The 25,102-nt window shown below is 36.7% G+C and overlaps 1 protein-coding gene across 1 annotated transcript in view; it reads right to left on the bottom strand.

The window, feature by feature from the left end:
* TRPS1 (transcriptional repressor GATA binding 1) overlaps positions 1-25,102 on the bottom strand; it is a 213,080-nt gene that overhangs the window by 7,343 nt on the left and 180,635 nt on the right. The window contains exon 6 of the mRNA XM_058832589.1: positions 4,123-4,245. Within this exon, the coding sequence (XP_058688572.1) occupies positions 4,123-4,245 (123 nt within the window). The remainder of the gene's footprint in view (positions 1-4,122; positions 4,246-25,102) is intronic.

Consider the following 25,102-nt stretch of genomic DNA (forward strand, 5'->3'; position numbering starts at 1 on the left):
GTTTCTCTACTGGGCAGACGGTAGAGCAAAAAAAACTACCTAAAAGTCATTCAATTTGGTGTGTTGGCAGCTGCTTCCCAAAGGCACATAATCCTGTTTTGGTTGGAGGCCAGAAAAGTGCCCCCCGCCCCAGTATTCCACTTATATGTTTATTTAGAGATTTTAACATTGTTTTAAAAAGCAGATTTAATTTTGGCTTACAGTCAATATCCAAAGTAATCGGTACCTTGAATGTAACTAAATTTTTAAATACATTCATGACTTCAAGCTAATATGAAAACATCCAGAGCTGGAAGAGCACCCATTCTATTATTTGTAGAGATTTAGTCTCTCTCTTGAGTTGCCATATTCCTCTCCTTTCACTTATTTCTTTTTCTGCAGTTGGCTTACTCTTAATGGTTAACTATATTTTAGACAGTGCAGCTATTTTTTAAGCTTTTACTTTCTATTAAAATGCTGAATCAGAAGTATATACACACTTTGATGTAGATTTTTAATAAGAAAAATTTAAGCTTGCCAGAAAACAGCACCTGAACCAACCTCCTCACACAGATCAAAGCTGAGACAAAACTGTGTTCAAAAAAATGACAATATTTTTAATGTAAATTTTATTCAGATAGATTATTGTTTGCACAATCAATAGCCAATTAATATGCATAGGGATATACTTTTTATTATAAGGTTTATTATAAGACCTTATACTAAAAGGCAAGGCTATTTCCTTGCCTTTTTATGACAATTGTAACTCAGATGCTGTGTGAGATCTTACAATGTTGTTGTTGCTGTTATTAAATATTAAACACTACAGACCTTTTCTATATAGCTTCCAGATAACCCTCCAATAATTTAGAAATACTTTTAGTCTTACTCTTCATGCTACAAGTAGGAAGTCTGATTATGGGAGTAGTTGAAAAAATTATCTTCCTACCAGAGATTAGGGACCCTCATACACTTACTTGAGACACCAGCTATTCAAAGTTATTCTAAGTTCAACTTTAAAATTCTTCAGCTTGCCAATGACTGTGCTTATCTGATGAAAGCAGCCTTTAGATGACTAAAATGTATTGTTTAGTGGTGTAAATCTACTCATTTTGCTTATTCATAGTAGTAAGGTGCAGATAAAAATGTCCTGTATTTGGATACAACCAAGGCAGATAGAAAAGTTTAGGGTCACTTCTTGATTTTCAGTAGGGCATTAAATTTAAATATAGTGGGAACATTACCAGAACTTTACTTTTAAAGTGGACTACGCCAGATCCTTAATTATGTTAGACATAATATATTTAAGATGATCACAAATATTTCTGCCATCAACTGGCAATCTCCCCACTCCAATAATATAAGTAACTTAAAAAAACCCCAAAAATTCAGCAAATGCTTCATTTATTGTGATTAGATTTCTCAAATGCCATGGGAAAGTGAAGCTGCCTCTAGACTAATCCTAGAATATGCTGCAATTCTTCACTGAATTAGTCCAAGGATGTTGTCAAGGAATCACCATGGAACAAAACATAGTGTTCCATGACCAAGTTTGAGCTATTTAAAATATGAAGTACAGCACCACAATAATAATGGTCAAATTCATGACTCTGAGGAGACAGCAAATGTGAATATTGTGTATATGTTTGCAGTAAGATGCATTTTTTCACTAAAACAATTTTAATAATAGAGTCTTGGATTATAATTACAAGTTTCTTAGCATAGTTATTTGCATTAAAAGAGAGAAATGTTAAAAATGTGGCAAGTTTAATATAAACTATCCCTTAGATAGATGGAACATTTTTGAAAACAGCTGAAAATTACTCAAGGGTATCATAGAAATAGAAATGTAACTTATAGCAGAAATCACTACCATGTTAACATCTGTCAGTCACTATCACCTAGCAGTATCTGATAGAATTTTTTTCATCTTATTAAACCAAAGTGAAAAAGGGACCTTAGGCTTGAGTTAATGAGGATGGTAGTACTAGATAGTAATAATCCAGTCAATAGGGAGCTAAGAAATATGCAAACTACTACAGGTGAATTTTCCTCAGCTGTGTAGCATAATTTAGATGAACAGTCTTACAGAAGGGAATTCTAGTCACTTGAATTTTTATAGTTTTGGACATTTCCCTAATAACTGCATTATCCTAGACCCCTTAATTCAAAACCATACATGACACATACTTACTGCAATTTTTCCTGAACAGACAGGTAGACAGATAAAAGAAACTCTCATCTTTCTGGTGTCAGTCTAAAGAGCATCCCTTGCATGGGACTGTCTCAAAAGGTGTCCCAAAGGAGAGATTTGTTGGATTATTTCAGGCTCCTACTTATAAAGAACTTGCTATCATACCACAGCAGAGCAAGGCTTAATTAAATTCTTTTCGTTTATTTGGTCAAAGTTCAGTTGAAGATATTAATGTTGAAGTCCACTGAATAGCAGCTTATTGCCATGCTTAAAAAGTGGAGCTTAGAGATAGAGCCAGCTTCTTGCTTTTGAGATGCATAAAATAAACTTTGACATTGTGTTTCTAATAAATGTTGCTGGAAGTACACTAGTTCATTCCTACTGGTTCGTAAGGATGATCCAAGTCGTGCTTGAATTTAAAACTGCTTCTTGTAGCTTATCTATTCAAAAAGTTATGTTGAAAATCATGATAAGATCCAACACTACAGCTGTGAAAAGTATACTTAAAAATTGGAAAATGGAGTCTGCAAATGGAAGTTCTACTCAAATGTCAAATTAAAAAGCCCAACTGTCCTTCTTAAAATCTTTGTGGATGTTCACCACTGATCAATTTCCTTAAGTTAGATATTTTATCTACAACTTTGAGAGGTGTCCAGGAAGATGATACCTGGAGCAAGACTCAGCCAAGATGCTGGCCAAAGACCATGCATTAGTCCATCTTCTTTGATATTATTGGCCTGACAGGGCTAATCTGGGCCTTAGAAACAGTGAGTGACCCCAGAGTGACACACGTGTAAACAGAGCCAACCCTTCAGACTGGTGATGGTCATGCTGCTTTTAAAAATTGTTGTTTGTTTGTTTGTTTTATTAAGTGAGCTGGTTTGGCAGGATGTTGTGTAAACAGGATTATTGTATGGGCAGTAGACAAGACCACTGAGAAGCTTAGGTCTCAAATTCAGTTTCTGGAAAAGGTTTTAAAAAATGCACACTCTCAGTCACCACATTTATTTCTGAGTTAGGCTCTAAGCCTGAACTGATACATTGCCCTGGCAAACTCCCAAAGACTACCTCGGTTTCCATTTCTGAGTAACAGTAACACTTTTTAATTTCATGGGAATGTTGTAAAAATTAATTAATTAGTCACCTGACTCTCCTATGTGTGCCTATTAAAGGCAGCAAGGATAATATTTAACCAGTGGGTCTTAGCCTAAAAGATTCCAAGCATTTTGGCACTGATCCAAGGAAACACTTCAGCATGGCTTTTCTGGACCTGGACCAGAGCATTCAACATCTTTCAGGATCAAGTCAAGTGTCAATAGGATGAAAAGCAATATAGACAGATCATGATTATTATTTATTCCCTGACTGATCCTGAGGGATGGTGACTCTTCCCCTCACCAAGTGATGAGTGCCTTCAAGTGAATAGCTTCCTTGTTATTTGTCTTCCAGCAGACTTTAACAACTGTAGAAAAAAGAACACAAAACCCCACCACCCTATATCTCCAGGAAATTTACTATCAAGAATAAAGAAGGTAAGAGATGTCAAAATATATAAAAACTGTTTCAAGAGATATTTTAATATAGATGTGATGTCTAATTTCAAGAATTTTGGTTTTTATTATGAGGACTCTAGAATTCAGAGAGCTTTCATCACAACCTATCAGATGCCTTTAAAAAGAATTCCCAGAAAAGAAATAATTTTACCCTTATTTTGTATCAGAATAATTAAATGCATCACTGGTGATCTCAAGCACATCTACTCACAGCATCCCAGGCTGTTTCATAATGAATCACATCTGATCCCAAAGTGACCATTCTGCAAAACACTGTTAGGAAATTAACTGCAGGCCAGGGAGTGGTACTAATCACACAACCAGACAAGACCACAGCTGCCCAGCTTAGTTGTGTAGCTCTTTTTCCTACTGAACAAACAGGGAAGTTCTTCCTACCGAGTGAAGCTTCTGGTAGAGGCCACACGCGTTGCATACATATCCACCATTTGCATTCTTTCGCCAGAGAGAGGTCTTTGTGGTCAGGCAATTGGCACAGAAAACACCCGAGCCTCTACGTCTCTGAAATAGGGAAGAAAAAGGGAAAAAAAACAGGTCAGAGGTGAGTCACATGAGCTGTGGAGTTAGGACAAATCAACACAGGAGTTTTGTCTCTAGACTGGCAACAATGACAGTATAAAACCACACTGCCCATAATGAGGTCAGGTTCAATTGTGCTTAATAGGCACCACTGATTTTCATTATAATTAACCCCAGAGTGATGGATGAGGTGTGTGAAACACCAAAGCCTTTTCAGAATAACAACTTTAACTTTTTGAACTTCAGGTTTTGTGCATTTAATGATAGTTTCTAAACAGCAAATTCTGAAAAAAACCAAAACCTTGGAAGCTGACAGAAGATTGTAAACTCTCCTGATTTCACAACAGATTATTTCTTTTTAGCTAGCTTTATTTAAAGTGTGATTGGTAACAAGAATTCTGAAACATCACCAGTTCAATTAATTACAGTTTGTACCTGTGTCATACTAATTTCTGTAACAGAGATTATATTGAATACATGATATTCAGTTCCAGTCTTTTACACTTATTTCTGAAATCAGTATAAGCTACTATATATACCTGCAGCCTGCTATGAGCAAATACAATACAGTATTCTTTAATGAGACCTCTTCTGAACTTCATTTGAAACCCCAGAAAACACTGTCTCATCAACAGATAGATTTATTTATTTTATTTTAGTCAGGTGAAGAAGGGCACATTACAGCTTGCCTAAATACAAATTGATTTTAACCAGACTGAGCTATGCATTCATCAGCTTTCATAATGATCCAGGAATATTTAAAAGTCGGCATGTTTATGAGAATTGCTCATTAAATTTTTTCTATGGAGTAATGATTTCATTAAACTTCTCATTTAAACAAAACTCAGGCTATGTTTGTGGGCCCAAATACTAATAAGCAGGAAATCGAATTTTTTTGCAGAGAAGAAAAACCAAATTTTAACTCTGTTCCCTTTTTGCAAAGGGATCAGGAAGAAACCTTCAGCATGTAAGATAAGAATGAATGACTACATGGAAAACAGTCTGGGTGAAAACTAATTTTATTATAAATTAAAAATTACTAACACTATAAGTAAAAATTTCTGGGTTTCATAAAATTTAAGTAATTTATTTAACTTTAGTTCATACTGTGGAAGACTGGTGTTCATGCCAAAAAAATACAATGGTTATAATTGTACTCTGATACATTTCAAATGGAAAGCTTTCTGCAGACATAATTTTGGCTTCAAGACTGGAACACTTTCTTGGCATTGAAAGGGCATTTGATTCATCGGGTGTTTCACAATGTATCACTAAAAAGACCTGGTGAGCAGCCAGTTCCCTATAGGGTAATTTTTCCATCCAGATGCAAGTGCTATCAGAGGCCCTCGTCAGCTAAACTAATTATGATCTTGCATTTGCTGATGCCTGCTCACTCTAACGTTCGACATCCTCCATTAATCATCAATACAAGGAAAATGAATGAAACGTAAAGAAATGAGGGCTGGTAAGCTGCACAGCCATAAAAATCTGAAATGAGTGCAATAATTTAACAAGATTGGGGAAATGTTTTTAGTGAGCACAAAGTCAGGCTAACAATTGCCCTTTTAAACCAAGAACACAATTTCATTTGTAGAGCAGGTTGAACACAAAAAAGGTTGAGCATACTTTAAAGTGATACAATAAAATCAAGATTGTCATCAAGATAATCTCTCTCTCAACCCCCTTACATCATCCCCTACTTTGTCTCTTAAATCAGATGCAGTAGTATATGACATTTTTCTCAGTGTAGCCAAGAGGACAACTGCATGGCAATTGATGTCCTTCAGCAAAAATCTAACTAGTTGTGCACATAAGATGCAGCTCACCCTGGAAAGTTGCACTCATCTACAAGTACATAGAAGGTCCCAATTCTTTCTGTGGCTGGATATCCTTGACCAGCTTTACCTGGCTGCTGAAATATTTTCCATAAGAGTACAATAAAAGCCTCACTAGACTAATTCCAATTTGGTCCACTTGGAGGGTGAGAAGTTTCCAGGCGGAAATGACTTTATATGGCCAGGATTCAGTTACAACTGCTCCTTTTCATTCCTGCTTCTTGTCTGCTGGCCTATAGTTTCTTGGTGTGGTGTATTAACCAAGTGGAGTCTGAATCGGTATCAGTCTTTCCACTGCTTTATATCTGTTTGTGTTCCTTGAGTTTGGGAAATACCCTCTACAAATTCATGAAAGACTACTAAAATATAGAGAAAGCAGTCTAGTTTGTATGCTGAATTTCTACACACCTGAAGGGAGACAGAAGATAAGGTTACATGGAAGTCTTCATTAAATGCAATGGAGCTAGTATATCAATAAAACATTGACAAAAGCAACTCATTTTTCTCTCTTTTCTAAAGAAAGATCTGATTCAAATTGGGTATTAGTTGCAGTGAAATCGTATAATGACTACAGCTGTCAGCAACCTATAAAATACATAGTATTAGCTGTATGTATTGAAGTCCTAAACCTCTGCTTACTCACTACTTACAATTATTTATCTGTTTAAAATTTAAAGTAGTTCAGCTAAACATCCTCCCCTAAATATAATGCAAAATACATAAATTCATCATTTTACTGTTTTAAGTGTTACATCTTATCTTTCTTTACCTTCTCTTATTTGTCTATTATTTAAGGACCTTACAGGATAATCAACATTAATTATTTCAGTACCAAAGTATTTCAACATAGCTTACATATACTAATAAATGAGGAATAAAAATGCCTCTGGAAAAATGTAAATGCTGCTACTTTGTTGAGCATATTGGTTATGAAAAAACTATTTAAAGTGGGGACACACAGATTTAGAATGGATTTCCTGACACAAAACAGAACTGTGGCAGATTTGGACTAAAGATTCTTGACTCTCAGATGCTATAACCACAGAATATTCAAGACAGAATTGTCAAAATATACCTCAGAAATGTTGATGTCTGCAAGAAAAAAATGGAGGGCTTTTTAAAAAGCCTACGAAGTAGTAATCTTTCTTTATTATCTTAAAGAAATAGAATTTCTTAAAAAGAAAAACAACAAAAATCTAGGCCTTTACTTCCCATATACCAAGTTTTCTAAGTTATTGGTCAGCAGAAATTATTTATTTTTTTTCGTTGCTAAATGTTCATTATCAATTCTACTATTAGTGATGGCACTTCTGCATGGGTCTGTTTGGTTTTGCACACTCATCACTTGAACTAGTCAATAATACTGGCCAATATTGCTGCTTTTCTGGGTAGTCTTGCAAAGAAACAGGCACATGAGCTCAAATCCAGCAAAACCTGTGCAGCAGCTATGGCCCACAACCCCCATAAAACCCAGCCATGGGCTCAAGTGCTCTGCCAAGCACCACCATCAGCATTCTCAAGAAATATGTTCAACTTCTGCTCTCCTTACCACAGTTAATTTCTTAAATCAGCATAGCAGAGGTAGGTAACATGACTAGTCATGAGAGAGCCTGAGCAATAGATAAAAAGGTTTCAGTCTGTGACCAATGCCACTAGCACTAGCTGGAGTTATCAATGAAAATGTCATGTACATCCCTGGAAGAATAAGCTAAAAGGGTCTAAATAACTAAAATATGTATCTACTCAGTCAAGCTTTAATCATCGGGAGCCTTACAGCCACTACATTACAATCCCAAATCCTGAAGGGGCCAGTGCAGAGAAGAGCCTGTCTCTATTTCCATTCCAGTTCCGAGGTCTGGGCGTTTAATATCACAGTTGTCTCAAATCACATTAGGCTGAAACTTGGCATAGGTTTTGTCAGCCCAGATGTTTGTTGGTTTTTTGTTTTTTTTTCTTTCTTGGTACTGAAAACTTTATTTCAATCAGTTCAGCTGTTTGTAATTTGGAGATTGGCCAAACTGGGGGGTGGGGGGAGAGGAGATTTCAAGTTTTTCAGATAACTTTCTAACAAATCTAGAGTCAGAGTGGCTTTGCTCTGGGGAAAAAAAAGTATGCACACATTTTAGTATTTTAGTAGTAGCAAAGGAACAAGTGGATTATTATTTTTATGTAGCTAAGTTATGAAAGTTTGTAATTATTCACTGGATATGTCTTGCAGACCTCTCTACTAACTGTTTTCCCTCAGTAAGAACCATGATGAAAGCATGTAATTGCATAACAACCCTTGATATGCAGAGTATTTACTCACATTTTTTATGGTTTCATATCTTGACCATTTCAAATTGAACAAGTCTGAAACTTGGTATATACAGCGTCAAGCCCAAATGCCTAATTTTTTTTTTAACTCCTTAGATGATTTTCACTAGTTACCAATACTTCATTGAAAGAAGGCAGCTATTAGTAGTCCTTTCTGCTAAGCAATAAACCAGCAGAGAATATGATAACAAGTGATTCACTCAGGTGTCTTGCCAGGCTCAGGCCCTTCTTCATATAAACGGCTTTTGATTTTACAGGATTGACTCTACTATTCACATGATCCAAACTTAGCAGCCATGCAAAAGAATACCTATGCTCCATGTTATACAAAAGGTATTTCACAATATACTGAACTTTCAGGGATTTTTCAGCGGAACTTCATTTAGCAAAATATATCCTGTAAGAGCACAGCCAAAAACACGGCTCAGGAACTGTGACTTTTTAGCTAGCTAGACTAAGCAACAGTGCCTGACACTCTTCTAGTGCCAAATACATCCTGTTTTCAAAATTTCTGCCAGAAGATGCTTTTAGAAACTCAAATAGGCTCCACAAGCAGGAGCCAAGCATTTTTCTTACATCACCCTCTTGGTTTTGAACAGAACAAAAGTTGTCTTATTGATGATTACTTTCACTTCCCCGACATAAAACGACGATATGATGAGGACTGAGTGGATTTTTTAGCATCTCTGGCCTCCCTAATGTGCCAGAAACAGAGCACACTGTAATCATGGCTCCAGAACATGAGGTGCAGTGAAATCATAAGTGTTGCCCAAGAATAAGCATGTGCCTGACCTATTTCCAAAGATGAAGTTAGGGAATACAACCACACATGCCTCACTGAAAAAAAGGCAAAACGCCGGCTCTGGGTCCTCTCTGGCAACACGGGAGGTGAAAAAGGAGAACTCCAGGAAACATGCATGCATGCTCAGTATGAGCCAGGTGACTTGCTGTGGAGAGCAACAATTGTAAGCAGCAGGTCTTGTTCCTTTAATCATCGGGCTGCTACCATACAGTACAGAAAAGCAGTATAATCCACTCATGATCACGTCACTTTTTTTTTTGCATTTGCACTGCTGTAAGTATGAAAGAGTTTCTTCTTCCACAACTGCTACATCATTCCTGCTTTGTTCTCCTTATATAAGCAGGTATTTGATATATCTTGAATTCTAGCGAGGTTTAGATTAATTAAAGATTAATTAAAGTTTAAAACCTAGGCAGCAAGACAGCATCTGGATGTTAGATTTCTGTTTAAGATGGGAAAGGCATCTTTTAGACCTCATTTCCTAGAGTTGCAAAGGCACTCAGACCTTTCTGAATGTCTTTAATCAAAACTGCTTTCTCTCTCCACTGTGAAAACAGACACAACTACGTTCTGTGAAGTTTCACATTTTAAAAATTTAGTTGCTTTTGCTGCAACTATGTCTAAATTAAAAAGAAACTCAGTGGGGTTTTCTTCCCTTTATAAACTCAACAGCTTTTAGGAATACACCAGACACAGCAATTTTTTGTCCCAGAAGTGAAAAACTGAAACACAAAAAGCAGAGTATTAAAGTAGAAGTTGTTTTCAGCCTTAAGTATGAGTTAACAGATGCCTCTAAGTCAATTTAATGTGCCAAATCCAGAATCTTTATCGAAGACATTTTCAAGAACAATTGCATTAAACAGCTGTATTTGAAAGACACACAAGAAAGACATTAGGAAAGACAAGGTGAAAAAAAAGTAAAAATGCCAAAAAGGAAAGTCAAAATTACACAATTTATATAGAAAGTTTAGTGGAATTTTTAATGCTCTATCGTGACAGCATCTTTTTATGATATATGCTGTATCATAAACTTTTAATGAGAAGAATCAGGGGGGCTTTAGAGAGGAAAAAACCCAGACAGTAAATTAAACATTACTGCTAGCGCAGCCTTTCAGAATCCTACCCCTGATCCCTTAGGGAGAGTAAATATTTTAATATGCATGTAAACCGCAATTATTTTTTTAACAGCAACAAAAGTGAAGATGAGTAGATTTTGTCCCAGCATTTGAAGCTGTTTTTTTGTAAAGCTACCTTAGAGACAGTGGCATTCACTACTCAAAAAAACCCCCAACTCCACCCCCAAAACCAGGCAGCGAACTACAGTCTTTTTGTGTTGTATTGAGCAAGAATGGTTAAGTAAGATACTGGTTTAGGATGATTTGCATTGAAGTAAAACGCTGACTGATCTAAATAAATTACTAAATTAAGAAAACAGACCTATGAAAAGAAGCCAGTAAATCACCTGCTGGAACTCTTCCTGGCCCTCACCTCCTCACCTTTACATCCTCCCTGAAGTTACAGCTGACCCAACCCTTGCCACTGTGCAGGAAGGGACCTGGCTTTGGACACCACCTTGAGCCAGGAATTTACCACAGGCAGGAATTTACCATTGCTTTCTTCTGTTAATAGCCATATGCAACTGTACAATCACTTGAATAATCATTATACACTTTACAATGACTTACTAATTTTTCTTTCACTTCAGCACTTATCAGTGAAAATTAGGTAGTTCAAATAATATTTCCTTGTCAATCCAAACACTTATAGAAGGCAATTTCATAGTTTCTCCCTCAAGATCTGCAGTGGCAGAAATATGAAATAATAAAACTTTTTCTGCTGAGAAGAATTCCTTGTCACAGTTAGTGGCAGTTAATTTTTAAACACAGTGTGTTAAAAATGTATGTGATCTTCTGACAGACCAAATACATACACAAACACTAAATAGATACACATATTTATTTTAATGTGTATTATTATTTATATATTTATACAACTTATTTATGATGTGAGGCATTTGTAATGAGCAACAACAAAGTATTTTCTGATTAGCTATATGTTAGTCTGGTTTACAAAGAGCTAAATATTTATTTAATCATTTTACACAAAGTATGATCTTTCATAAAGCAATTGTCTTCAACTGTCTTTGACTGGATATAATGTATTTTTATGGTCTTAGCCTTCAATTTTCACAAGGTGACCACCATTAAATCTCTTCCAGTGCCTCAATGTAGCCAGCACACTATGGTATAAGCTCACTTCTGGTGTATTTTGCCACTGAGTATCAGCAGTATGATAAATACTTCCATGGCGGCAACCCAAAAATTTATTTTTAAGGTTTTATTAAGACCAATAGTAAACAGCAAAAAGCAACCTGGAGACCTGCATTTCCCGCACAAGAATGATGTCACTTTGCAGCAACTGAAACCTATTCAAGAGGAATAGAAATTCTGCCTCCAATAACTCACCGAGTCAATTACACAGGAAAGTACTGTAATGGGCTGTCCCCCGTCAAACAGCTCACGTACACCACTTCCTTCTCAATTACCAACTTGTCTGCATTGCCATCTGTAAAAACGAACGCATACCTTGTGCTGCCAGTTTCTGCTCTTGCACTTCCATTAGTGGAACTGGCTGCAGCTGCTCAAGAAGAAAGCCCTGATTGTCTTTGTTTCCCTTCCATGTAGGCACCATTCTTCTCCTTTCCTTCTGTACCTCAGCTCAAGGTAACGGATTATCTTTGTGGAGGTGTGCTCACAACTCTTTAAACTAAAGTCTGCCTAAATTTGAGTCCTGTTATCTTTTCAGAGTTTATCTAACACAGTAAAAAGCTGCTAGCAGCATCTCTCAGCATCTTCGTCAGAATTATGGGGTTAGTCTTGCTATAGGTTTTATCAATCCTTTTTAAGTACTGCCGTAAAAATTCCCAAGTTGCTGGATAAACAACTTCACACTTTTCTAAATCAGCTTGATTTAGACCACTAAGGCAAATTTAAAACAGTATTTATGTGAAGCACTGAAAAGTAAGATTAAAATAGAAGTCCAATTTAGGAATAATAATATTATCTGCAAAAAATGCTTAAGTAGACATATTAGTGTACACAAGCAGAATAGAGGGAGCCTGGTTTGGGAACTGTGATCCTGGCCCCATAACCTTTCTCTGCTTGCACTTCGCTGCAATAGATTCATGCAGGAGCTCTGATGCTGAACGGCTGCTTGAAACTTCAGTGCTCACACAGAGAGAGACCACTGCTCCTTCCCAAACACCATGCGCTTCCAAACAAACTCAGCTTTTCTTAGAGCCTTTCTTAGACTAAGTCATAATGAGTCTCTTGCATTTTAGTTTCACATTAGAAACACAATATAAAATGGTATAAAATGTACAAAATTAGATTACTCTTCTGATTAGCAACTGAAAGTAGTATCCTCAGAACTAAGCATGCTGAAAGTGACATTGAGAAAACTGGAAATGCTTCCGACTCTTTTACTTCTTGGCACAAAGCAAAATTACCCAACCTTTGCTGTCTCAAACAGGGAATCTAAATCAATAGTCAGATTTTGCTAGAAACTAACAGACTTTCTGAGATAAAAGTCATTTACAATAGTGCCTAAGCACGGAATTAGGTGTTTAAATTTAGGCACCAGTACCAGAGGATTTATGTTCAAGAAGGCACTCCACGTACCCCTTCTTTCATGAAGTAATCTTACTCATTAACTGAACAGACAAAACGAGCAAAGCTCCGTCTGTATTTCCTTAAGCAGCCTGGCTTTGACATGGCAGGAGCAGCAGACTGCTTTTGCAGATCTCAGCTACGAGCCAGTATGTAGCTCTACATGTGATAGTAATTGAGGGTCCCAATCCCGCAAGTGCTCTGCTGCAAGTGTGAGCACAAAGCTGCTGGAGTTCTCAGCTTCTGGCATCTGTTCCCACTTCCACAGAAATCAGATGGGCAAAATTAAGTTTTGAGGAAAAAAAAATCACAGACATTTAAAAAACATTCCCTGACCTTATTAAAGCCCACGTGATCTCTATTTATACAGAAAATAGCTCAGAAAGCCAGCATCTGAGAAGAGGAACTCTCATTTGTAGATTTTGGCTGAGGGCTGCCAAAATCAGCAGGGGAAAGGCTCCTCAGGGGTAAAAATTTCAAAAGCCATTAAGAGTCTTAGAAGCCTCAGTCCCACAGACTTTTGATCACATCCATCCTTCCAAATTTGCACCCAAAATCTGGAAACTACACTGTAAGAATAACTTTTAATTCAAAGTTACAAAATTAGGATCTGAAGCTTTCATAGAAGTCTTCAAGACTCAGGGAGGAAATGTCAATTAGGTGTCTACTCCTTGGTGAAAATCAGTGAGGTAAAACTTACCTGTTACTTGTACTTTAAAAACTTCCCCTTAGGACCATTAATTTTATTTAAAGAAAAAATGTAATACGAAAATGTTTCATATGGGCAGCTATAGCTCACATACTTATACTTGTTCAGGAACTGTAATAACTATAATTTGAGTCTCATGCAGTCCCTGTGAGAAAGCTGTTCTTAATGTAGGATACAAAGCAGACTATGTCCACTTTTTATTTTCAGTACACTTAGGACTGCAGTCTTATTGCAGATCTTGTTACGTGCTGTTGCTAGAATGACTTCCATTCAGAAAAATCAACATTTGCCAACCCATACCACACAATTACCATAGTTATTTCCTATTGTGAGCTTAGGGAGAAAATGTGGTATCCCAGACACCACGGTGTGGTAAATATTGAAAATTAGTGGCCTTTTTATAATGGACATTTTCATCTAATCCAATCCATTCCAAACACTTCCAGATAAGAAGAAAATATGCCAGAGTCTGTGTCTAAGTAGTTGGTTCTAACGCAATCATCTTATTCCATCCTGTGATCACAGTTTCAGCAAAAACACTTGATGGCTTCCTTTCTGATAGCCTTAGGAACTAAGAATGGACTAGAGCTGTGATCAACTCCAGCACCTACCTAAGGAAGTAACTCCTGATAGAGAAAAGAGGAGGGGAAAAAAAACCCCAAATACCACCTATGTATTTGTATTTTTTAAAAGCTAACCCATCTCAAATTGCCTAGAGCCTCCCAGGTTGTACTGGGCAAAGCCCTGTGAGCAGGTCAAGGGAGATGATCCTTCATTCTGCTCATCCCTCGTGAGGCCACACCTGGAGCACTGTGTCCAGTTCTGGGCTCCACAGTACAATAAAAACCTGGATGTATCAGAGAGAGTCCAGCCAAGTGCCACAAAGATGATTAAGGGACACAGTCTTCCATTGTACAAGGAGAGCCTGAGAGAGCTGGGACTGTGTAACCTGAAGGAGAAGGCTCAGGGGGATCTTAGGAGTTTGTGCCTGATCGGGGAAGGAAAAGACAGAGCCATGGTATTCTCAGTGGTGCTCAGAGAGGACAAGAGGCAAGGGCACAAACTAGAATACAGGAAATTTCATGTGAACCTAATGGAAAATGTGAGGGTTGTTGAACACAAGAGCAGGTTGTCCTGAGAAGCTGTGGAGTGTCTGTCCTTGGAGAAACTCCAAACTGACAGGACATGGAGCTTAGCACCATGTTGTGGCTGATCTTGCTCTGGGCAGTGGGGCTGGATTATATGATCTCCAGAGCTGCCTCTCCCAGCCTCAACTATTCTGTGAAGCTTTCTTCAGTCAGAGGCTGTAGATTGCTTGTCACTCTTCTGTTCTATTAATTTTTATCCATTTCAGCCTTAATTGCTATTCATTTGCATTGCAACAGAAAGCATTTTAAATTTCAAGGCTATAAAAGTATTAATTAGAATAGACCAGACAAAATTTTACAGATTGCAAACTGCACAGCTATTAAAAATGGAGAAACCTACTTTCAAATTCCACTGTAAATAATTTCAGAATGTTTACAATGAACATTGTAAAGTATCTAAAATAGATTTTACAAAAATATTTCACTGCTTGCTCTTTCCTATCAAGATCCTAATGCTTTCTTGTAAATGAGACTCAGCATACGTTGTTATATAGCTTTCCTTAAAAATACCATTAAGATGAGAAGAAGAGAACAACTGTTCTATATTTTAGAGACATTTCTCCTTAAATAGTGTTTATGTACTGCAAGCATCCCTTCCATAAACAAACCAGGTCTTTGGAACAAGTGAACACAATCTCTGAAGAATCTTTACCAGCTTCTATTTCTGGTACATGATGCATTGTGAATTTTAGGCCAACATGGGCATATGGTATCCTAGTCTGATAGGAAACATTTCATGGAATTCAAGACAGAGACACAGCACAATAACTGGAGACCTTAAAATCTGCGATACAACACAGGGTTTTAAAAAAAAAACAAAAACCAAAAACGAAAAACCAGAAAAACAAATATTTTGTGATACAAAACTAGAGGCAGTAAAGGCATGTAAACGCACAAGAAAAAATAAAGTCATAGTAACTGGTGTGCACAAAGGAATTGTCTGAATCCCGTTAAAGCTTAACCTCATTAAGCAAACTGCCTTAACCTCTTTTTTTTTTCCTTTAGGAGAATCAACCCATTAGGAAATAATAATAAAAAAATCCAAACCAAACAAACAACAAATAAACAATATTTATCTTAGGAACATTCAAGAAGGATTTGGGGCTCTTCTGAGTTTGCAGCCTTAGAAGCTGGTATGCCCTCTTCTTTCTCTACTCATTCACATCTGCCCTGAGAGAATACTGTTATTACTGCACAGCAGTGCTTCCAGTGGCCCTAGTCTAATTTTTCTCTTACTGTTAAGAAAATGGCTCTTAAATTGTTTAAGATACCAGCTCCAAAATCTGTATGGTCGGAATCAGACTGTATTTACCAAAGGAACAGTTTCTAATGCAAGTGGCAAGGGACAGCTTACTGCTGGGGGCAGTCATTCTCTGAAATGGCACAAGCCTGACAGAGCAGTAAGAGAGAAACACATAACGTAGCGGGGTTTTCCATCAGGAGTTCTGTGTGCCGAGGACAAAATGTACCCACCCTGTCACATACTCAGGCTTTAGTTCAGAGCGCTGTGAAGGACTGAAAAACGGCTTTCAAGAAATTAGGCACCGCCTGAAGGAGAGGCATGGCAAAAACTGTCCTGCCAGCCCACAGCTACCTTATTTTTCACATCCTTTGGAGTCTTCTTAAATGAAGCTGACTGTGCAGAAATGCCTTGTAAAACAAGCCCTCTCCTTCCTTTCTGAAGTGGCATCAGCGAAACAGCTCTGCAGCCTCGCTCCCAAGTGGCTGTGGCTGATCCATATGTAACTGTGAGGCAAAAACCACAGGGCTGCCTGTACGTGTTCATGCGCTCGTGCACGTCTTGGACACCGACTCAAAGAAGAACTGATTGGTCCCATTCTACTAGTCAATTTATCAGACTTTAGATAGAAAACATCAGGAAACAGTTTCCTTTTTACCTTCCACCTGCCAGTATCAGAATTCATCTGATTTTGAAACCAGCCTGAAGAAGGCCCACATATACAAATTTGAAATAAAAAGAAACCTTTAAATTTAGATACACTGTACAAAATCACAGCTCCTACTTGTGAACAGTCCATATTCAAAATCATTTTTGTCTTACTGACAGAACAAAAACTTCTGACACTCTTCAGAATTCACTTTTCAATTTAATACAGGTTTTATTTAACAGTGAATGTCAAATTGTTTTCACTCCCTTTCTTTATCTTTATCACCTACTGAAATCTTCAAAAGTGAGAAGGAAAAATATGTACAGCAGAAAGAAGCACATTTATAATGACATGCCTTTTTTTTAAGAGAAAAAGTAACCTTACATTTCATCAGCAGCTTTGCCAAAAGCCCTTTCAGGAACTGAAAAGAGAAGGGCCTTTATTTCCTACACATATTTTATAGGAAACATTTTTTGGTTCTGTGTCATGGACTAGGATTTCACACCTTAGTGGCTGGTCGTATGGAAATGGACATGACTGTGGAAACTTCATGGCTGTGAAACCCTGATAGTAAAATCAGCAGGAAGATGAGGAAGGTGTGGGGAACACTGAATGATTCATGCAGTAACAACCTTTGGATCCTTTGAGGAGATTTTGAGATGGCTGCCAACGCTACCTGACTATGACCAGCATCCTGCACCCTCCAAAGCAGGCTGTAAATCTGAGCACGATACAGAGAGAATATTGCTCTTTTAAATAATGCCCACACATGTAAGAGGATGTGACATGTATGAATTTTTATATGGAAAGATTTTTTCCAAAATCAGGGTGCAATTACCAATGAGTTATACCTCCCAGAAATAATTCCTAGCATATAAATACCAGGCCCTGTTTCTTTCATTAATAACAGTCTGAGTTAATGAGGGAACAGCTTCCAGAAGTTACTATAAGCAGTGCAAAGCTAAGCAACTTAGCCACAACATTCAACAAATCAGTGCTTTGCAACTGACTCTTCCATTGCCAAATCAAAGACAAATCCTCTCCTACTTCATACTCAGTTAACCTACTGCATAAAGTACAAGGAAAACAGAAGACAGTAGAAAATCTACATAGTTAACCCTGACTTGATTCCAGTCTGTTTTCAACACAGAAGAAGAAAAGAGGAAGATTAAAAGCTGACTGCATTGAGTCTGCTTTTTGCTATGGTAAGGATAATTCTTGGCTGATTTTACTATGACCTTGCCATCTACCTTTGGAGCCCTGGCACATGTGTGGCAAAACCAGAGCAGACATGGTAGACTAATCTTGAAGATGACCTGCACAATTTTACATTTCAGGAATGACAGTCCTGAAGCACAGACTGCCTGCACAGCCAGGGCTGTGATTTCTCCTAAGTTTCAATTGATTAATGGCCTTGTAATGGAATACAAGTTTCCTACAGAATGTTGTAATGTCCCTACAAATTTGGTCTTGTCTGCTATTTACTGGCAGGTTGTAGGAGCAGCAGAGAGATCAGCACTGCTCAAAGCACTGGGTGCAGTCTCAGGTCCAGAGGGGAAGAGGCAGGAAGCAGCTGGGCAGGATTGTCACCATCAGCTGCTGGCACCAGAGGGTTTGCACATTTGAACATTTGCATACACATACACACACACACACCCCCACACACAGAAACACCCACACACCACCAATAAATCAAGCAACTGTTGACTTTATGGTTAATTTTTGAATCCAGTGCAGTGGATCATGAGTCACATGGTCCGTTCTCATGCAAAATGCCAGTTACAGAGAGCAGAGTGAGAATGAAATTCCTTCATTTTTAACAATGGTTATTCACAGAAGACAAGATGGGGATCCCCTTGTTTATCACAGCACCATGTAAGATTACACGGCTATTTCATCAGCAAAGAAGTACCAAAAAAAAAGAGACAAAGAATCTCAACATGTAACTTCAGAAGACATCAATATGCTTATTAGTAAAGCAATAAGAAATCTAGCACTCACCTGATAAAGACTCCTAGCCACTACTTCTTCTGAGTTTATCCATTCAACACTGCTACCCTGGATAGAGTAAATAGCTGCCAGGAAATCTACTGCTCATAGTTCAATATTCTGGTATTTTTAAAACACACAACCCTTTTCATGCATGGATATCCCTTAATGTGTCTGCTGGAGATTCTGTGCTTTGCACAGACTTGCAAGAAGGGATGTTGGATGATGCTTGCATTATACTCCTAAATTCTAACAGATTTTAGTAATAAGTCTGATCAACTAGTACATTCCAGACTTTATTGCACATCTTTCTTTTTCCATTTCTTCCATCAACCAACAAGTCAATAAGAGAATAGAAAGAAAATGTGTGTGCAATGGATAGCAAAGCATTCCAATAAGACACAGGAGTGGACAAATAATATATCTGGGAATATCAAGCAAAGATGTTAACATTAACTAGGTTTACTTTTCACACTATTTAAATACAAAAAATTAAAGAAAGAAGTTTCTTTATTTTAGTGTCAGCCAATTTTGAGTCACACTGAATGTTAAATAAACTATTATTTAATCAAATACAGATATATTAGTCTCACTCCTGCTGACAACTTCAATTAGAATATTTTTGCTTCATACGAAAAAAAAAGAAAAAAGAAAAAGCTCATGATCTTTAAACTACTATGGCTTCTGCACAACATCTGGTTACAATTTTTTATATATTCAACCATCAAACTTCTATCTCCACAAAACAGTTTACCCAAGATTTGTTTTAATTATCTTGCATTTCAAGCTTCATATGGCTTTGAAAAGAGGGTGTAAAGATCGCTGATGATGCAGACAGATGCAAACTGAAAAGGACTATATATTGAAAGATGATTTTGAAACAGTTTTTAAAAATGAAAATATCCTTTCTATCATTGCCAGGAAACAAGTGCTGCTTTAACTGTTTCATTACACAATAACTTGATGTATTGTGTAATGAAATGAACCTTAATGCTTGTTCATTAATGATTTTAATGGGTTTTAGCTGGATTCTGGGAATAAGGCAACCCTTTTTAGTGCTTTCATTGGAGTCATACAAGTCGCGAATATGCATTTTTTCTTTTTCTAGCCAATGCAACAGTGGGAATACTGTATTTCTAAAAGTGCTAGTTTAAAACAGAATCCATAGCAAAAAAATCATGTGAATATGATAAAGTAAAAAAATAAAGTAAAATAAAGTAAAAATAAGCATGAAATTTACAGCAGCACAGACAATTTTTGCTCATACAAAATTAAAAAAAAAAGTTGCAATGCATTTTAAGCATGGGAGAAATGTAATTTATTTTCATGAGTCTGTTCACCTGAGTAAAGTTAAACACATTCACAAGTTTTTCCAAGACTGGACCTAAGACAAAAATCAGGAAAATACCTGAGGTTCTGTTTTTATTATATGTTAGAGTCTCAGGCAGCAAAAAGGATTTTACAGTGGAATTTGAAAACTATATTTTTCTTAAACAAGTATAGGATATACATCAACTTAATGAGTCATCACTACAGATAGAAACTATTTGTCTTGTTGTGGTAGAATCACTGTAAATGGTGGAGGATATGAAACTTCTTATTAATTTATTTGCATTATATATGGATGTACGGATTAATGGAAAAGCATTATGGAAAGCTGTTATTTGTTCAATGACACAACTGCTTTCAAATCCAGCATATTAAACATAGTTTTCCTGTTTTTTAATCAGTCAGCACCAATCATTCCAAGATAGGATATTCAAAGAAACTTCAGAGTTTTTCTCCTGGAGGTGTCCTCTGATGCCATGTATGAATTAGTTCAGACATGGAAGGTTGTCTTTTATTTTTTCCTCTTCTTAAAAATGCTCCAAAGAAGCCAGCAGAAGACATAGTTGCAAAAACACAAGTTATAACTATGATCAGCTTAAAAACAGTTGTGTTTTACTGACTCCAATTCTCAGACAGAAAGTCTCTTAAGTTTGGTACTGGAGCAATACACACAGCCTTTTTAGAATTTACTTTTAATGAGGAAACTTCATTTGAATATTAAAGAGGACCAGAAAAGAACAATTTTATTTTGGTTCTGTGAGAAATTCTGGGATTAAACCCGTGATAAGGTCTCTACATGGGTGACCACCAGTGACCGAAGCATATACACACAAAACATGCATGAAAAAAAAAACACCAACCCTTTTCAATCCATGGTCAGCTACACCAAAATGAGTCTAAACTCTGGAGCCTACTTCAATTAGTCAGGAGGACTCTGAACAGGCCACCTCACTCAATTCCAGGCACCGTCTCCACAGGGGCTGCAAGAACTGCTGAAACACTTCCTCCCTTAGGGGTAATATCTGATGCTTTGCTTTGTAACCAGAAACAGGAAAATATGGAAAAATGAAAAACTCTAAGAACATGAACATCACTGATAAAAATAAGTCACCATTGTTCACAAAGCCTTGCTTGGCACAGAGGATGATGACAGAGATGAAGAAGCTGTATTTTATGGAACAGCTTTGCAATCTCAGGCTCAAAATCCTGCAGCTCCCTAAAAGACATGACTGGTTCTCTGGGTTACAGTTGCCACCTCAGTCTCTCAGCAAAGCTGGTTCATGTGGATTAAAGTGAGGAAACAGAAATTGTCACTGACCTCACTGGCACAGCCTGTGAACAACGGGCTTCAGTATTCCCTGCCACCTCTTATTTCAGGTATGAAGAGCAGGAACACAACTCAGAGTAAGAGGAAGCCAGTGGTAAAACCTATTGCATGTGCACCTCCTGCACACAATCCCCACCAACAATCCCAGGGTACATCTGGAGTGTGGTGGGAATTCAGACACGTGATTTTGATTAATGTTAATGCAAGTCGTGTGGCCAAATCCCTGTACACTACTTTGAGAGCTTATTCTAAAATCGAAATATAATTAAGATTGCAACACAAACCAAATAAGGCAGGGAAATGACACTTCATTAGTAACCTATTGGGTGCAAGCACCACAGGTAACCTGTTGCCTCAGTACTATAATAAAATGTTTAAAGTGTTTATATACCACCACTGTCAGGTGCTTATGAAAATACGGTAAATATATCCAGACAAAATTTAAAAAATGTTAACTTCTGCAACTATATAAATGACTTCTATAGATTATAATCTATATATATAGATTATTAAGATGTGCTACTGAATCACAAGAGTTTGCATACTCTTCCTAGTGACACTTGGAGACCAGCACATTTGTTGTCTTTGCAAATTTATACTAAAGAGCAGCCATGAATAATACAACTGACTGTCAATAGAGGAGATGAAGAGCTGAAGAGAGTAGGAACACATATGAGGAGTCTGCTTAGTCAAGGTCATAGGTAACAGATAAATGATCTAAAGATTGTTTTTAGTTTGTCCCCCTTGCACAAAATCTGTGTTCCAGATCTTTAAAACTGTGAATACTAAATCTGAACTCTAGAGTGAAAAAAGGTGCCATGCATAGTCCTTTGTCCCTAGCACTGCTTTTGCAGATGACTAAAGTGACATTTCTGTGGTCACTCTCTTATTCCTGCTCTGCAGAAAACTGCCAAGCCAGTTTTGTTTTGGGTCTATTGTTTCCTTTGGTTTGTTATTATTATTGTTATTATTGTTATTATTATTATTGTTGTTGTTGTTGTTGTTGTTGTTGTTGTCGTCATCATCATCATTATTATCATCATTAGCAATGACACTATTATTCCTGTGGACTATGGGCTAAGATGTTTCATCTTTCTCCATCACATAAAAGCCAATGGAAAGAGTTCTCTGAACCCATGGAGGTGACAGTAACCCTTTTTACTAAAGCTCAGTAGAAGATACTGAAGAAAAAAAATTATAATCTTCAATAACCCCCTTTCACAGTCTTTGGAGCTTAGAAAGAATAGGTTTTGTGTATGTACATGTGTACATGAACAACGCAGGGGAAAGAGAGGAAGTTACAACTGATAGCAGCAGTATTTTGCTGTGCTTTACAGATCATGGAGATTTCACAGTAGCAAGCAGGCAATGGTCTTGAGATTGAGCAACTTTCCTTATTATTGCTTAAAAGAAAATGAAATTAAGGACACAAAATACAATTCAGTCCTTCTAGTAAGATTTAAAATTATTATTATAAACCTCAAGAATTTTGTGCTGGAATTATAGACACATGTGATGTTGTTGGTAGCACTAAATTCAAAGCTTTTAACATATGTGCTACAAAACAAAATCTGATAAAAAGAACTGCTGCCTAATGGCAAAATATTAGGGCAATAGGTGTTAATCATGATTCCACATCTATTCATTATACTCCTTGCCATACTTCTAGCAAGTTCAGAAGAGAGGACTACTAACATAAATTTGACATGAAGTCTGTAATATTACTTTATAAGCACAATTGTCCAAGTAAATGTCCAAGTAAAATGATCTAAATTACAATGAAGATTTTTTTTTTTTTCCCTTTAAAAACTCATTGAGTGTGTCTTATATAGATAGGCTTCTCTTTAACATTATGGTCACTTTAAAATGGATTAGAGGTACACTGTCTTTTGACATAGTGCAAGAAGCAGAAGTGTGCAGACAGCTCAGAGCATATAATTTCTTCCCTCTAACATAAAAAGATGTGTGAAGTTACTATGGCTCTTCAAAAAGGCCTAGTAATTGAGCCTGGTTATGGTCTCATTAATGTGCAAGTTTCATTTATCACCTTCTTTCTTTGAGGATTATATGCATTGATTCATCAAGACTTGTGACACATGGTTTTCATTTGCTCTATTCAGTGCTTCTTTTTAAATCAGTTTGTACTAGATTGTAAGAAAAAATCTGAAAGTAAATCACACTAGCCTCCTAAAAACAAATTAGAAAATTTCAGCTTTTTTTTTTTTAATTTACAATTAAATGCACTTTTATTCTCTTTTTATGCTCTTTACATGTTTGTCTTTCAAGTATGTTTAATAACATACTTGCTGGATTTAGTCATAACATAAAAAGAGCAAACAAAACAATGTACACTGAACAGGGGAGATGTGGTTGTCTAGTAAGTTCATTATCACAAAAAGCAATTGATTTTAATTCATGTAAATGCAAGTGACAAGAATAACACAGTCAAGGTCTTTTCCTGCTGATCTGCAATATCCATGATGAGTTGTACAGTTTAATAATGAGATGCCCTCATATAAATTTCCTTCTGCCTTCTTTCTTTACTTTGCTTTTCTAAAATATGTATCACTTCAAGTATTTCCATTCTGCATGTCACTGGCAAATGCCAAAAATAGAGAAAAAGAGATCTGATAAAGATAAAGCATGACAAAAGTTTCACGGATAATTGCCTTCACATATCCAGTTCAGCTCTCATCTCTCCTAATTAGCCTCATTACCATACCTTAAGACAGACCAGCAGTCACTCAAACTCCCTGTTTTTAATGTCAAAACTATTGCTGACAGGCAAATGGACAACACATGCACTGAGTGAGTCTGTTCTAGACTATTCTTTTACAAGACTAGCCTCCAGCAGAAAATACTAAACAATAGGTCTTCTATAAATGTGTAATGAAAGTATACATACAGTGTGCGAATACCCAATAAATTATTGTTCTATTCATTACTCCTTCATCTCTTAAAATGAAGACAAGAAAAAAAAGGAAAGTCATTCTCCAGAATATCAAAGAGATCAAACCATTGCACTACTTCACTATCACTGATACAGACTTTTGGAACAGCCTTGCCACAGAGACTGGAAAAAAAATCACTTGAGTTCTGTAAAGTTTGACTATGTCGGTACAGTGCTGCTTTCAGCATACCCACGCTATCTCAGGAAGCTTTTTTGTTTTTACAAATCATGTTCAAATGAAAAAGCTTCATCCCATTGCTCATATTAATTTAAAATTAGCTCATAAAAAGTATCCACAAATAGTTCACAGGGGCACTAGAAATATTGTAATATTAAACTCCACTGACTATCAAAACATTAAACTGTATAATGGGAAGGCATTGAAACCCCTCACAATATCCATTTCTTTTTCACTGTTGTTTTAGTCACACATTACATTATGTATAGAGTTTACATACATGGTACTTTGTTTTCATTTTCTCTCTTTCTCTATAAATATCTTTCTGTCTAATATCTAACAATTTTTATATGTTTTTCTACTACAACCTCCTGGTAAAAGGTGCCATTTTTTAGTGATTTGTCATATTTTCATGTTCGCAGTACCATTAATATAATAAAAATACTGTTTTATAATTTTCATAACAGAAATTTAACGCTTGCAATATTGCTTATTTAAGAACTGGAGATTACACGTTTACTGGCCTCTTTCCTCCCAAGCTCCTCAGACACAATCTTCTTTGTGATATTATTTTTCTTTTGTACAGTTGTGATACAATCTCTATAGCAAAAAACCAGCAAAACAACAAAACCCCCAAAGCCAACAAAACAAAACAAAACAAAAACCCAGTGAAATGGACTTTCTGCACTTTGCAGTTTG

The sequence above is a fragment of the Poecile atricapillus genome, chromosome 2 (assembly GCF_030490865.1).
Source record: "Poecile atricapillus isolate bPoeAtr1 chromosome 2, bPoeAtr1.hap1, whole genome shotgun sequence".
Lineage (NCBI taxonomy): Eukaryota > Metazoa > Chordata > Aves > Passeriformes > Paridae > Poecile > Poecile atricapillus.